This window comes from Hypanus sabinus, chromosome 6 (assembly GCF_030144855.1).
Source record: "Hypanus sabinus isolate sHypSab1 chromosome 6, sHypSab1.hap1, whole genome shotgun sequence".
Classification (NCBI taxonomy): domain Eukaryota; kingdom Metazoa; phylum Chordata; class Chondrichthyes; order Myliobatiformes; family Dasyatidae; genus Hypanus; species Hypanus sabinus.
In genome coordinates this window covers 6876182-6890531 of record NC_082711.1, presented here as the reverse complement: position 1 = coordinate 6890531, position 14350 = coordinate 6876182, and the positions used below count along the sequence as shown (strand labels likewise).

Below are 14350 nucleotides of genomic sequence, written 5' to 3'. Positions count from 1 at the left end.
TAAATTAATAGGATACAATTAAAAATGCATGTACTGTGCAGCACAGGTAAACGGTAAACAGCTTACTGTGCTAGTGACAAGACCTCGTTGGTGACGGTATTCTGAATACCCACTCAGCGGCAGGAACAGGCCACAGTGACAAGGTTTCCCGCAGGTCGGTGATGCTTGTTTAAGCGTGCAGAAGGGACAAGCAGGGTGGTCATCATCAGGAATAGGCTCGTGGTGAGAGTAGAAGTATCAGACTGGCTCACAGCTGTGCAGATTGGTGATAATATCTCTTTGCTGACGATCAACACTGGCGCACCTCAGGGGTGTGTGCTTAGCCCACTGCTCTACTCTCTATATACCCATGACTGTGTGGCTACGCATAGCTCAAATACCATTTATAAATTTGTTGACGATACAACCATTGCTGGTAGAATCACAGGTGGTGATGAGAGGGCGTACAGGAGTGTGATATACCACTAGTGGAATAGTGCTGCAGCAACAACCTGGCACTCAACGTCAGTTAGACAAAAGAGCTGATGGTGGACTTCAGGAAGAGTAAGACAAAGGAACACATACCAATCCTCAAAGAGGGATCAGAAGTGGAGAGAGTGAGCAGCTTCAAGTTCCTGGGTGTCAAGATCTCTAAGGATCTAACCTAGTCCCAACAGTTATAAAGAAGGCAAGACAATGGCTATACTTCATTAGGAGTTTTGAAGAGATTTGGCATGTCAAAGATACACTCGAAAACGTCTATGGTACCATGGAGAGTATTCTGACAGGCTGCATCACTGTCTGGTATGGAGGAGCTACTGCACAGGACTGAAAGAAGCTGCAGAGGGTTGTAAATCTAGTCAGCTCCATCTTGGGCTCTAGCCTACAAAGTACCCTGGACATCTTCAGGGAGCGGTGTCTCAGAAAGGCAGTGTCCATTATTAAGGACCTCCAACACCCAGAGCATGCCCTTTTCTCACTGTTACCATCAGGTAGGAGGTACAGAAGCCTGAAGGCACACACTCAGCGATTCAGGAACAGCTTCTTCCTCCCAGCCATCCGATTCCTGAATGGACATTGAACCCTTGGACACTACCTCACATTTTTTAATACATAGTATTTCTGTGTTTTGCATGATTTTTAATCTATTCAATATACATATACTGTAACCGATTTATTTATTTATTATTTTATGTTGTTTTTTTATCTTCTAGATTATGTATTGATTGAACTGCTGCTGCTAAGTTAACACATTTCACGTCACATGCTAGTGATAATATCCTGATTCTGAAAGAGGCGTTGGCTCCAGGTAAGCTTCTGTTAGGGTTCATTTTTTCTCTCTCTTCCTAGTGTAGTGATTGGCTGTTGTGTATTCTCCATACTGGATATTGGCGTCCCGGAGACCCAGTCTCCCAGGGGACTAAATCTGCGTGAAATCCATCCGGCTGCAGCTCCTTGAAGACCATGTTAGGGATCTGGAGCAGCAGCTGGATGACCTTCGGGCTGTACGGAAGAGTGAGGAGATAATCAGTCAGACTTACAGGGAAGTAGTCATCCCGAAGCTGCAGGAGGTGAGTAGCTGGGTGACTGACAGGAGAAATGGAAATGTGAATTGGCAGTTAGTGCTGAGCACCTCTGTGACCATTCCACTTAATAATAAGTATTTTGCTTTGGATACTGTTTTGGGGGTGACCTCCCAGAGGAATGCCATGGAGACTGGGTTACTGGCACTGAGCGTGGGTCCGTGGTACAGAACGGAAAGAGAGAGAAGAAGGGAGTGGTAGTGACAGGGTTTTTTGTGGATGTGATTGGGACACCCGAGTGGTATGTTGTCTCCTGGGTGCCAGGGTCAGGATCCCTAGAGGGAGGGAGAGCAGCCAGATGTCTCAGTACATATTGGTATCAATGACAAAGGAAGGAAAAGCAACGAGTTCCTGGAAAGAGAATTTAGAGAATTAGGCAGAAAGCTGAGAAGCAGGACCTCCCGGGTAGTAATTTCTGGATTGCTGCCTGTTCCATACACCTGTGAGGGTAGAAACAGGATGATTTGGCAGATAAATGTGTAGCTGAGGAGCTGGTGCAGGGGACAGGGCTTCAGGTTCTTGGATCATTGGGATCTCTTCTAGGGGAGGTATGACCTGTTCAAAAGTGACAGGTTGCACCTGAACCCGAGGGGAACTAATATTCTCGTGGGCAAGCTGTTGGGGAGGAATTAAACAAATTTGGCAGGGGTGTGGGAACCAGTGTGAAAGGACTCAGGATAGGGTACATGGTAAAAAAGCAAAGATAGTGTGCAGTCAGACTGTCAGGAAGGGCAGGCAGACAACAGGGCAAAATTTCAGCCAGCAGGGTGAGTATCAGTGCATTAGGGATGCAGAGTCAAAAAGGGTAGCAAATAAAGTACTCAAAGTGTTATCTCAATGCATGGAGTATAAGAAATAAGGTGGATGATCATGTTGCATTATTGCAGGTTGTCAGGTATGATGTTGTGACCATCACTGAATCATGGCTGAGGGATGATTGTAGTTGGGAGCTGAATATCCAAGATTACACATTATATTGGAGGGATCAGAAGGTAGGCAGAGGGGGTGGCTCTGCTGATAAAGGATGGCATCAAATCAGAAAGATGTGACATAGGATCGGAAGATGTTGAATCCTTATGGATTGAGTTAAGAGACTGCAACGGTAAAAGGACCCTGATGGCAGTTATACACAAAAATAGCTGGGATGTGGATCACAGATGACAACAGGAAAGAGAGTGGCATGTCAAAAGGGCAATGTTATGATAGTCATGGCCGATTTTAACATGCAGGTCAATTGGGAAAATCAGGTTGGAAATGGATCCCAAGAAAGCAAAATTGTTGAATGCCTACAAGATGACTTTTTATAGCAGTTTGTCATTGAGCCTACTAGGGGATCAACTATACTGGATTGGATGTTAAGTAATGAACTGGAGGTGATTAGGGAGCTTAAGGTTAAAGAACCCTTAGGAACCAGTGATCACAATATGATTGAACTCAACTTGAAATTGGAAAGGGAGAAAGCAAAGTCTGATGTAGCAGTATTTCAGTGGAGTAAAGAAAATTCCAGTGGTATGAGAGAGGAGTTGGCCAAAATAAATCGGAAGGAGATGCTGGCAGGGATGTCATCAGAGCAGCAATGGCGTGAGTTTCTGGGAAAAATGAGGAAGGTGCAGGATAGATGCAGAGTGAATCTGCCATGACTATCATAACATTGCCCTTTTGACATGCCACTCTATTTCCTGTTGTCATCTGTGATCCACATCCCAGCTATTTTTGGGAGGCTTGTGTAAAACTGCCATCAGGGTCCTTTTACCCTTGCAGTCTCTTATCTCAGCCCATAAGGATTCAACATCTGATCCTATGTCACATCTTTCTACTGATTTGATGCCATTTTTTACCAGTAGAGCCACCCCACCCCCTCTGCCTACCTTCCTATCCCTCAGATACAACATGTAACCTTGGACACTCAGCTCCCAAATACAATCATCCCTCAGCCATGATTCAGTGATGGCCATATCATACCTGACAACATCCCTGTAGGTTTTCTCTGGGTAGTCTCCAGTCCCTTGGCATGAACATTGAATTCTCCAACATCCGGTAATTCCCTCATCCCAGTTTCATTCTGCCTCCTCCTCCAACTGCTTATCACCTCTCTCATGGTTCCGCCTCCTTCTACTAACCATAGTGCTTTCCCCTTTCCTTCTTCACCTCTCCTGCCTATCCCCTCTCTGCTTCCCCTCCCCCACCGCTTGATCTTTCCTCTTACTGGTTTTTCACCTGGCACCCACCAGCCTTCTCCTTCCCACCCTCCCCCCACCTTCTTTATAGGGCCCCTGCCCCCTCCCTCTTCAGTCCTGACGAAGGGTCTCGGCCCGAAACGTTCACTGTTTGTTTCCACGGATGCTGCCCGACCCGCTGTGTTCCTCCAGCGTGTTGTGCGTGTTGCCTTGACCCCAGCATCTGCAGAGTATTTTGTGTTTAGTAAATGTGGTATATTTGGACTTTCAGAAGGCCTTTGACAAGGTGCCACACTTGAGGCTGCTTATCAGGTTACTGGCATGGTTCGGCATTGGCTGATTGGCAGGAGGCAGTGAGTGGGAATAAAGGGATCCTCTTCTGGTTGGCTGCCAGTGACCAGTGGTGTTCTGCAGGGTCGGTGTTGGGACCACTTCTTTTTATGCTGAATATCAGTGATTTAGATGATGGAATAGATGGCTTTGTTGCCAAGTTTGCAGATGATACAAAGATTGGTGGAGGAGCAGGTAGTGTTGAGGAAACAGGAAGGCTGAAGAAGGAATTAGACAGATTAGGAGAATGGGCAAGAGAGTGGCAAATGAAATACAATGTTGTGAAGAGTTTTGGGCTCCTCATCTAAGAAAAGATGTGCTAGCATTTAAGAGGGCTCAGAGGAGGTTCACAAAGATGGTTGCCGGAATGAAAGGGTTATCATGCAAGGAAGGATCTTTACTTACTGGAATTTAGAAGGATGAGGGAATCTCATTGAAACCTTTTGAATGTTGAAAGCCCTGGACAGAGTAGATGTGGAAAGGATGTTTCCCATGGTGGAGGAGTCTAGGACTATAGGGACTTCCATTTGAAACAGAGATGTGGAGAAATTTCTTTAGCCAGAGGGTGGTGAATTTGTGAAATTTGTTATCACAGGCTGCTGTGGAGGCCAGGTCGTTGGGTGTATTTAAGGCAGAGACTGATAGGATCTTGATTGGACATGGCATCAAAGGTTATGGGGAGAAGGTCGGGGAGTGGGGTTGAGGAGAGGTAAAAAGGATCAGCCATGATGGAATGGCAGAACAGAATCAATGGGCCAAATGGCCTGATTCTGCTCCTATGTCTTATGGTATTCAAAGTCTCACGCCTGAGCGAAGAAGTTATTAGCCAGTCTGACAGTCCTAGTCCTGATGCTCCAATACCTCCTTTCTTACAGTAGTGGGTCAAAGAGATTAAGTGACGTATGAAAGGGATCCATGTACCACCAGGCTCAAGAATATCAGTCATCCTGCTGTCATAAGACCATTGAATGGTCCCTGAGTACCACAAAAATGCAGCTTTGCACTTTGTAGCTGGAACATTTTATACTGCTTTCTGTTACTGTTTTCCCTTAATGCAATGTTATAATGAATTGATCTGTATGGATGTTAGGCAAGACAAATTTTTCACTTTACCTGGGCACATGTGACAATAATAAACCAATTTGACCTTCATCTGGACAGGAAAGAAAGGGGGAGATTGTCACAACACAGACAGGCCAGCTGCAGAACGGGTAGACACATTCCAGCAAATTAGTGTTTCATTGTTCTAATGCCAGTTTCCTAGCGTAAAGTGACTGAGAATATGAGACTCCCTCCCCCGAATAGGAGGAGGAGGAGTCTCCCCGATTCCCCCGATAGGAATAGTCTATCGCGAGGTTAACCCCCAGCATTTTACCGGTACCCATTTTCAGCTGGGTGGACTGGAGCATTGTGTGGTTAAGTGCTTTGCTCAAGGACACAATATACTGTCTCGGCTGGGGCTCGAACTCACGACCTTCAGATCGCTAGTCCAACGCCTTAACCACATGGCCACGCGCCAAGTGGTTAATCCCAGCTATTGAGGAGAAAAGGCAGAAGAAATATGAAGCAGGTCATGAATGCAGACATTCGGTGCTAGACCAGTCAAATTACAAATGTAACCGACGTGGGAGACAGTGCCAATCCAGTGCTGGCCTTGTGGCCCATAAACATGCTTGCAGAGAGTAAACTCTTAGCACAGTCAACATTGAAATCGATGGGCAGCCGAAGAAGAAGAAGAATTTCACTGTGGTGGTATTTAACAGCTGGTTACAACCGCATGGGACATTTTGGAGGGCACTTAAGAGTCACTCACATTGCTGTGGGTCTGGAGTCATAGCCCAGACCAGGTAAGGACTGCAGGATTCCTCTTCTAAAGGACATTAGTGAACCAGATGGGTTTTTACGACTATCGACATGGTTTCATTATTATCAGATCTTTTTATCAAATTCAAATTCACCATCTGCCATGCTGGGATTCAAGCTCATCCCTAGCATGATCCAGTGGTACCTACCACTGTGCCATATTTCCCCTGTCATCAGCAGTGCTACCGTGCAGCACCTGCTCAGCAATAAACTGCTTATGGATGCCCAGTTTGGGTTCCATCAAGGCCTCATCACCTCCTTGGTCCAAACATGGACCAAAGAGCTAAATACCAGAGGTGAAGTGAGGCAGCATTTGACTGAATATGACATCAAGGTGCCCTAGCTAAAATGGAGTCAATGGGAATTGGGGGGGAAACACTCTGCTGGTTGGAATCATACCTGACACAAAGGAAGATGTTTGTGGTGGTTGGAGGTCAATCGTCTCATCCTCAGGACATCACTGCAGGAATTCCTCAGGGAACTCCTCATTTGACATCTTCAGCTGCTTCATCAATGACCTTTCTTCCGTCATAAGGTCAGAAGTGGGGACGTTTGTCTTTCATGACTGCACAATGTTCTGCACCATTCGTGACTCCTCTGATAGTGAAGCAGTTCACACCCAAATGCGGCAGGACTTGGACAAGACCCAGGCTTGGGCGGACAAGTGGCAAGTAACATTCGAGCCACACAAGTGCCAGGCAATGACCATCACCAACAAGGGAGGCTCTAACCATCATCCCTTGACACTCAGTGGCATCACCATCACTGAATCCCTTACTATCAACATCCTGGGGGTTACCATGGACAGGAAGCTGAACTGGTCTAGCCATATAAATACCATGGCTACTGGAGCAGGTCAAAGGCTGGGAATCCTGCAGCAGGTAACTCACTTCCTGACTCCCCAACGCCTGTCCACCATCTACGAGACTCAGGTCAGGAGTGTAGTAGAATACCCACCACTCACCTGGACGAGTGCAGCTCCATCAACACTCAAGAAGCTTGACACCATCCAGTACAAGGCAGCTCACTTGATTGGTATCTCTTCCACAAGCATCCAATCCCTCCACCATCGACCAACAGTCTCAGCAGTGTGTACTATCTACAAGATGCACTGCAACAACACACCAAAGTTCCCAAGGCAGCACCTTCGAGACCCTCGACCATGACCATCCAGAAGGACAAGAACAGCGGATACCTGGGAACACCCCCACTTGGAAATCCCCCTCCAGGTCACTCACCATCCTGACTTGGAAACACATCACCATTCCTTCATTGTCGTTGGGTCAAAATCATGGAATTTCCTCCTAACAGCACCATGGGCTCAAGAAGGCAGCCCATCACCACCTTCTCAAGGGCAACTAGGGATGGGCAACAAATGCTGGCTTAGCTGGCGACACCCACATCCCGTAAATGAATAGATTTTTAAAAAGTCTCTTCCTCTCATTTCAGTCTTGTTGAGACTTGACCAAAAGCCCAACAACACCTGAGCTTCTGCTTACCATTGTCCTGGTCCTGGGAAAGAAGACTACTGTTTAACCTGCTGAGTCCTGACCAAGGGTCTTGGCCCAAAACATTGACAGCTCCTCTCAAAGGATGCTGCCCGACCTGCTGAGTTCATCCAGCCTGTTTGTCCGTGTTTACTGTTTAACCTGATGTTGTTAGGGAATGCTACTGTATGAAGAGGAGAAGAAAGCCTGTAACTCCGAGTGGAGTCATCGGGACGCTGTCATGACTCGGTTTTTTAGCAGTTGTCATTTTCTTTTGGCAGTTTGTCATTTAGCAGCTGACGGCTTCTTCTTATTTTTACGAGGCCGAGTTGCTAGCTCGACGCTCAACCCAGCGTGGATGGAAAGCGTGTAAGGGGGCCGGCTGGATTCGAACTCGGGAGCCTTCGCTCCGAAGTCCAGTGCTGATGTCAGTACGCCACCAGCCGGCAATGCCACTGTATGGGTGCGAGCTTTCGTTTGACAGTTCTAGTTCGCAGCCGTGTTGGCCTCGTGTTTGTCTTCTCTCTGCACAGTTCCCATTGAAGTCAGTGAAATGTTGATCTACTCAAGTCTCTCACTCTTTCTTTCTTGCTCTCACTCTGTGCACTTGGGCCATTACCGCACAGCTTGTCAGAGGTAACCTGGAGATAGAGGTGGATTGAAGGGGTGGAGCAGGTGATAGGTGGATCTAGCTGAGGAGGGTGTGTTGACCTACAGAATGGATAATTTACAGCGGCCAGTTAACCCACTGACGCCGTGCGTCTTTGGGACGTGGGAGGACCCTGAAGCACCCGGAGGAAGCCCATGGTTATTTTCTTCATCATTACAGTGCAGGTAGGCCGTCCCAGCCCTTCAAGTCTCGCATCTAAGCAACCCTGGACAAACCCGATTAACCCTAACCTAATCACAGGACAATTTACCAACCCAGCAGGTCTTTGGACAGTGGGAGGAAACTGGAACACCCGGAGAAAACCCATGCATTCCCTGGGGAGGACGTACAGAATGGTACCGGAACTGATCTCTGGATTCCGGAACGGCCCCAGCTGCAATAGTCACTCTAATGAGATGTCTCATTGAGACTGTGCAGACTCCATACAGACAGCGCTGGGGTCGGGATCCAACAGGGCTGTCTAGACCGCTTGGAGGAGTGGTGAGCCCAGTGTACAATGGGCAGTGCAGATGGAGCAGCCCCACCACACTAACCTTCTTTGGCTGCTGCCTTCTCCTGTTTCTTTGGTGGCGACTCAGCCGAGAAGACCCCGACTTTCTGGAAGAGGAAGGATGCGGCCGGGAGCATCCAAGGATGGATGAGGATGTCACTGAGTGTGAGACGGGCTGAGGGTGTCCATTGGAGCATCTTGTTGATGAGATCCTGGCAGGCTTTGAAAGACAGAAAAGGAGTCAAATCGTACCCCAGCAGTGCGAGTGTGGATAATGTTAACACCAAGATGATGTTCGAAAGGACCTTGGTGTCCAAAAACACTGATGTATAAAGACATCTTGGTGTCCAAACCCACTGACGTACAGAGAGACCCTGGTGTCCAAACCCGCTGACGTACCGAGGGACCCTGTTGTCCAAACCCACTGACGTACCGAGGGACCCCGGTGTCAAAACCCGCTGACGTACAGAGAGACTCCGGTGTCCAAACCCTCTGACGTACCGAGGGACCCTGTTGTCCAAACCCACTGACGTACCGAGGGATCCTGGTGTCCAAACCCGCTGACGTACCGAGGGACCCTGTTGTCCAAACCCACTGACGTACAGAGAGACCCCAGTGTCCAAGTCCACTGACGTACAGAGAGACCCCGGTGTCCAAACCCGCTGTCATAGAGAGAGACCCCGGTGTCCAAACCCGCTGACGTACAGAGAGACCCCGGTGTCCAAACCCACTGACGTACAGAGGGACCCCGGTGTCCAAGTCCACTGACGTACAGAGAGACCCCGGTGTCCAAACCCTCTGACCTACAGAGAGACTCCGGTGTCCAAACCCGCTGTCGTAGAGAGATACCCCGGTGTCCAAACCCTCTGACGTACAGAGAGACCCCGGTGTCCAAACCCTCTGACGTACAGAGAGACCCCGGTGTCCAAGTCCACTGACCTACAGAGAGACCCCGGTGTCCAAGTCCACTGACGTACAGAGAGACCCCGGTGTCCAAGTCCACTGACGTACAGAGGGACCCCGGTGTCCAAGTCCGCTGACGTACAGAGAGACCCCGGTGTCCAAGTCCGCTGACGTACAGAGGGAGCCCGGTGTCCAAGTCCGCTGTCGTACAGAGAGACCCCGGTGTCCAAGTCCGCTGTCGTACAGCGAGACCCCGGTGACCAAACCCGCTGACGTACAGAGAGACCCCGGTGTCCAAGTCCACTGACCTACAGAGAGACCCCGGTGTCCAAGTCCACTGACCTACAGAGAGACCCCGGTGTCCAAACCCACTGTCGTACAGCGAGACTCCGGTGTCCAAACCCGCTGACGTACAGAGAGACCCCGGTGTCCAAGTCCACTGACCTACAGAGAGACCCCGGTGTCCAAGTCCACTGACGTACAGAGGGACCCCGGTGTCCAAGTCCACTGACCTACAGAGAGACCCCGGTGTCCAAACCCACTGTCGTACAGAGAGACTCCGGTGTCCAAACCCACTGACGTACAGAGAGACTCCGGTGTCCAAACCCGCTGACGTACAGAGAGACCCCAGTGTCCAAACCCGCTGACGTACAGAGAGACCCTGGTGTCCAAACCCGCTGACGTACCGAGGGACCCCGGTGTCCAAACCCAAGCAAATGCTATTTGCTTGTTTTTTTTTGTTGGCACAATTTGAGTTTTCTTTGTACATTGGTTATTTGATTGTGTTTTTTATTGAGTTCTTTTGAGTTTTTTCAGGGAAAAAAGTACAGTCGACATTTCAGGCCAAGACCCTTCAGCAGGACTGGAGAAGAAAATATGAGGAGTAAATTTTAAAGGTGGGGGTCGGGAGAGAGAAACACATGGTGATAGTTGAAACCGGGAGGGGAGGGGTGAACTGAAGAGCTGGGAAGTTGATTGGTGAGAGAGATACAGGGCTGGAGGAGCGGGAGTATGAGAGGGAGGACAAAAGACCATGGAGCAAAGAAAAGGGGGAAGAGCACCAGAGGGAGGTGGTGGGCAGGTATGGAGATAAGATGAGAGAGGGTAATGGAAATGGTGAAGTGGGGGGGGGGGAGAGAAATCGATGGTCATGCCATCAGGTTGCAGGCTAACCAGATGGAATATAAGTTGTTGCTCCTCCAACCTGAGTTAGGGCTTATCGTGACATTAGAGGAGGCCATGGATTGACATGTAGGAATGGGAATGGGAATGGGAAGTGGAATTAAAATAGGTGGCCACTGAGAGATCCCGTTTGTTCTGGCGGACTGAGCGTATTTGCTCAGCGAAGCAGTTTACGTCGGGTCTCTCTGATAAACAGGAGGACACACTGGGAGCACTGGACACAGTATATGGCCCCAACAGATTCACAGGTGAAGTGTCACTCCACCTGGAAGGACCATTTGGGGCCATGAATGGTGGTGAGGGAGGAGGTGTAGGGGCAGGTGTAGCACTTGTTAGGCACATCGCTGTAATGAGATGAGTGCATTTACAATGTTTTATGTTTAAATTTGCCAATAGGATTAGTGCAGATGGAAGTAAGGTTAGCATGGACTGGATGGGCTGAATGGTCTATTTTGTGCTGTACTGCTCTATGAACTGAAACATCTCTGTATCAGCATTTATGTAATAAACAAAAACGTTCTGTTAGCTTCAACAGTTGCCTGCACCCTGGTCTTTGGTGAATGGCAGGTCAGACACCCCTTGGAAAATGAGGTGTGAAGGTCTAATATAGGAGTTTACAACCCTGGACATGGAGCCCAGGTTGGGGACTCCTGGTCTAACACCTGCAGGGTGATAGGAGTGACGGGCCTCTTTTCAGAGTGACCTACCTGGTGAAAGTCGATCGTGGTACAGCACACCTCCTTTTATCTCCTCCAATAGCTTGCAAGGCTGAAGTTTGTTGAAGGGAAGTTTTCCTGTAACCATGGCATAGAGAATGATTCCCCTGTGGAGAGAGGGTATGACGGGTTAAAAAACACTCCAAATGCAGGGCAAATCCATGGATCAACAAGAGACCATCCCTCCTCTATCTCGATATTTACTTGTTCCATTTCTGATACCTCCTTCCCTTTTCCTGATCTCTCTCTCTCCATCTGCGGAGATGTACGGTTGACGGACATCTTTTATCCCACAGCTATCTTGACGATACCTCTTCCCACCCTGTCTCGTATAAAATGCTACTCCCTTTCCTCAATTTTGTCGCTCTGCCACATCTGTTCCCAGGATGTAGTGTTTCGTTCCAGGATAAAACGTCCTCCTCTTTTAAAGAACAGGGTTTCAACTTTCCTTCACCAACGATGCTGCCCTCACCTGCAACTCCTCCATTTCCCAAACATCCGAGCTGTCCCCATCTTCTTGCCACCCTAACAGTGATAAGAGTTCCTCTTGACTTCACCCACCACCCCGTGAGCCTCTGCATTCAACACATCATGTTCTACAACTGCCATCTCCAAAGGAATCCTACCACCAGACACATCTTTACATTCATCCCTGCCTCTGTCTCCTCAGCGATCGCTCCCTCCATGACCCCCTTTGTCCATTGGTCCCTCCAAGTACTTATCTCTGCAAGCGGCCCAAGTGTTCCACCCACCCGTTCACCTCCTCCCTCACCTCCCATCAGCCCTTCCACTTCACTGTGAATCTGCTGGGGCTGTTGCTGCCAATGCAGCCTCCTCTGCAGAGGTGAGATCAGTCCTAAATTGGGGTACTTCTCTGCTTCATTCGCCAAAAGTGAAACTTACTGGTGGTCAAGCATTTTAATTCCCATTCCCATTCCGACATGCCGGTCCGTGGCCTCCTCTCGTGCCACGATGAGGTCACCCTCAGGGTGGGGGAACAACACTTCATATTGTTTGGGTAACCTCCAGCCTGATGGCATGAACATCAATTTCTCCTTCCTCTCCCCTCCTCTTCTATTCCCCACTCTGACCTCTTGCCTCTTCTCACCTGCCTATCACCTCTCCCTACCTTCCCTTCTCCTTCCCTTTCTCCCATGGTCCACTCTCCTCTCCTATCAGATTCCTTCCTCTCCGGCCCTTTACCTACCCACCCAGCTGGCTTCACCCATCACCTTCCAGCTATCCTTCTGCCCCTCCCTCCACCTCTTTATTCTGGCATCTTCCCCCTTCCCACTGTGCTGGTGAAGGGTCTCAGCCCGAAATGTTGACTGGTTATTCCTTTCTCTGAAGGCTGCCTGACCTGCTGCCTTTTGCATCTGTTGCTCTGGGTTTTCAGCCTCTGCAGACTCTGTGTTTACATAGCGTGGTCTGTTTTAAGCCACACCGAATGCATATGTGCCAATTGATTTGTCTGGCTGACATACAAATGAATGATTTCTCTATGGCAATAAAAATTCTAAAGAAACATAAAATCCCCACCCTCACCTTATAAGGTCATACAGAACAGAAACAGGTTTACAGAGTCATAGAGCATGACAGTACAGAAACAGCCTGTCTAGTCTGTGCTGAACAGTTGTAATACTTCCACCAGCCCACACCTGGACCATAGCCCTCTGTACACCTACCATCTATGTATTTACCCAAACTCTCTTACGCGTTACAATTGGATCTGCATGCACCATTTTCGCTGGCAGCTCGTTCCACACTCTCACCACCCTCTGAGTGAAGAAATTCCCCTTCAGGTTCCAGTTAAATATTTCACCTTTCACCCTTAACCTATGACCTCTAGTTGTAGTCTCACCCAACCTTGGTGGAAAAAGCCTGCTTGCATTTACAGTGCCCTATTTATACCACTCAGAAATTTTCATACCTTGATCATTCATTCACCCATGCTCCAGAGAATGAAGTTCTAACCTACCCAGTCCTTCCCTATAACTCAGCTCCTCAAGATACAGCAATATCCTTGTGAATTTTCTCTGTATTCTTTCAATCTTGTTGATATCTTTCCTTTGGGTAGGTGACCAGAACCACACACAATACTCCAAATTAGGCCTCACCATGAAACATGACATTTCAACTGCTGTACTCATTACTTTGATTTACAAAGACCAATGTACCAAAAGCTCTCTTTACGACCCTATCTACCTGTGATGCCACTTTCAAAAAACTATGGACCTGTATTCCTAGACCACTGTTTTCTACCGCTGTCTTACCCTGGTTTGTCCTCGCAAGAGGGTGACACATCACATATGACAATAAAATTGAAAAAAGCAGCAATCAATCGCTGCCCTCTCCACTAAACAGGCCCTTCAGCCCATCAAGTCTGCTCTGACCATCAGTAGCTTTTTACACAAATCTGACACAAATTTTACTTCATCCTGACTTTGTTCTTAATAACTGCCCCGGATTCCACTCCTCACCCACACTCGAGGGGCAATGTACAGTGGTCAATTAAACCACCGACCTGCATGCTGTTGTGATGTGGACGGAAACCAGAGCGGTGGGGAAAACCCGCGTGGTCAAAGGGAAAACATACAAACTCCGAGTGGAACACCGGAGGCCGGGATTGAATCCGTGTCTCTGAGATCGTGAGGTAGCAGCTCTCCCCACTGTGCTGACCTCAAGCGCGAGTCCAGAACCAGTGGGAAACTGTGAGAGACTCTGTGATGCCGGAGATTAGATCCAACCGAAATCTGTCTCCTCACACTGAACTGTGTGAGGGAAAGGCCCTTTGGCCCACCGTGTCTGTGCTGAACCAATTCAGATAATGATCATTAATTCCTGCTGCCTGAACGTGGACAATAACCCTCCACTCTCTGCACAACGTGAGCAACACACAAAATGCTGGAGGAACTCAGCAGATCAGGCAGAGGAAGAAAAGGGTCAACTTTTTGGGTCGAGACCCTTCAT

At 48.5% G+C, this 14350-nt stretch overlaps 1 protein-coding gene across 1 annotated transcript in view; it reads right to left on the bottom strand.

The window, feature by feature from the left end:
• The window catches only part of LOC132395268 (testis-specific serine/threonine-protein kinase 5-like), a 40329-nt gene that overhangs the window by 3999 nt on the left and 21980 nt on the right, over window positions 1–14350 (bottom strand). The window contains exons 6-7 of the mRNA XM_059971603.1: window positions 11372–11487; window positions 8623–8799 (exon numbers count right to left, since the gene is read on the bottom strand). Coding sequence (XP_059827586.1) covers window positions 8623–8799; window positions 11372–11487 — 293 coding nt within the window. The remainder of the gene's footprint in view (window positions 1–8622; window positions 8800–11371; window positions 11488–14350) is intronic.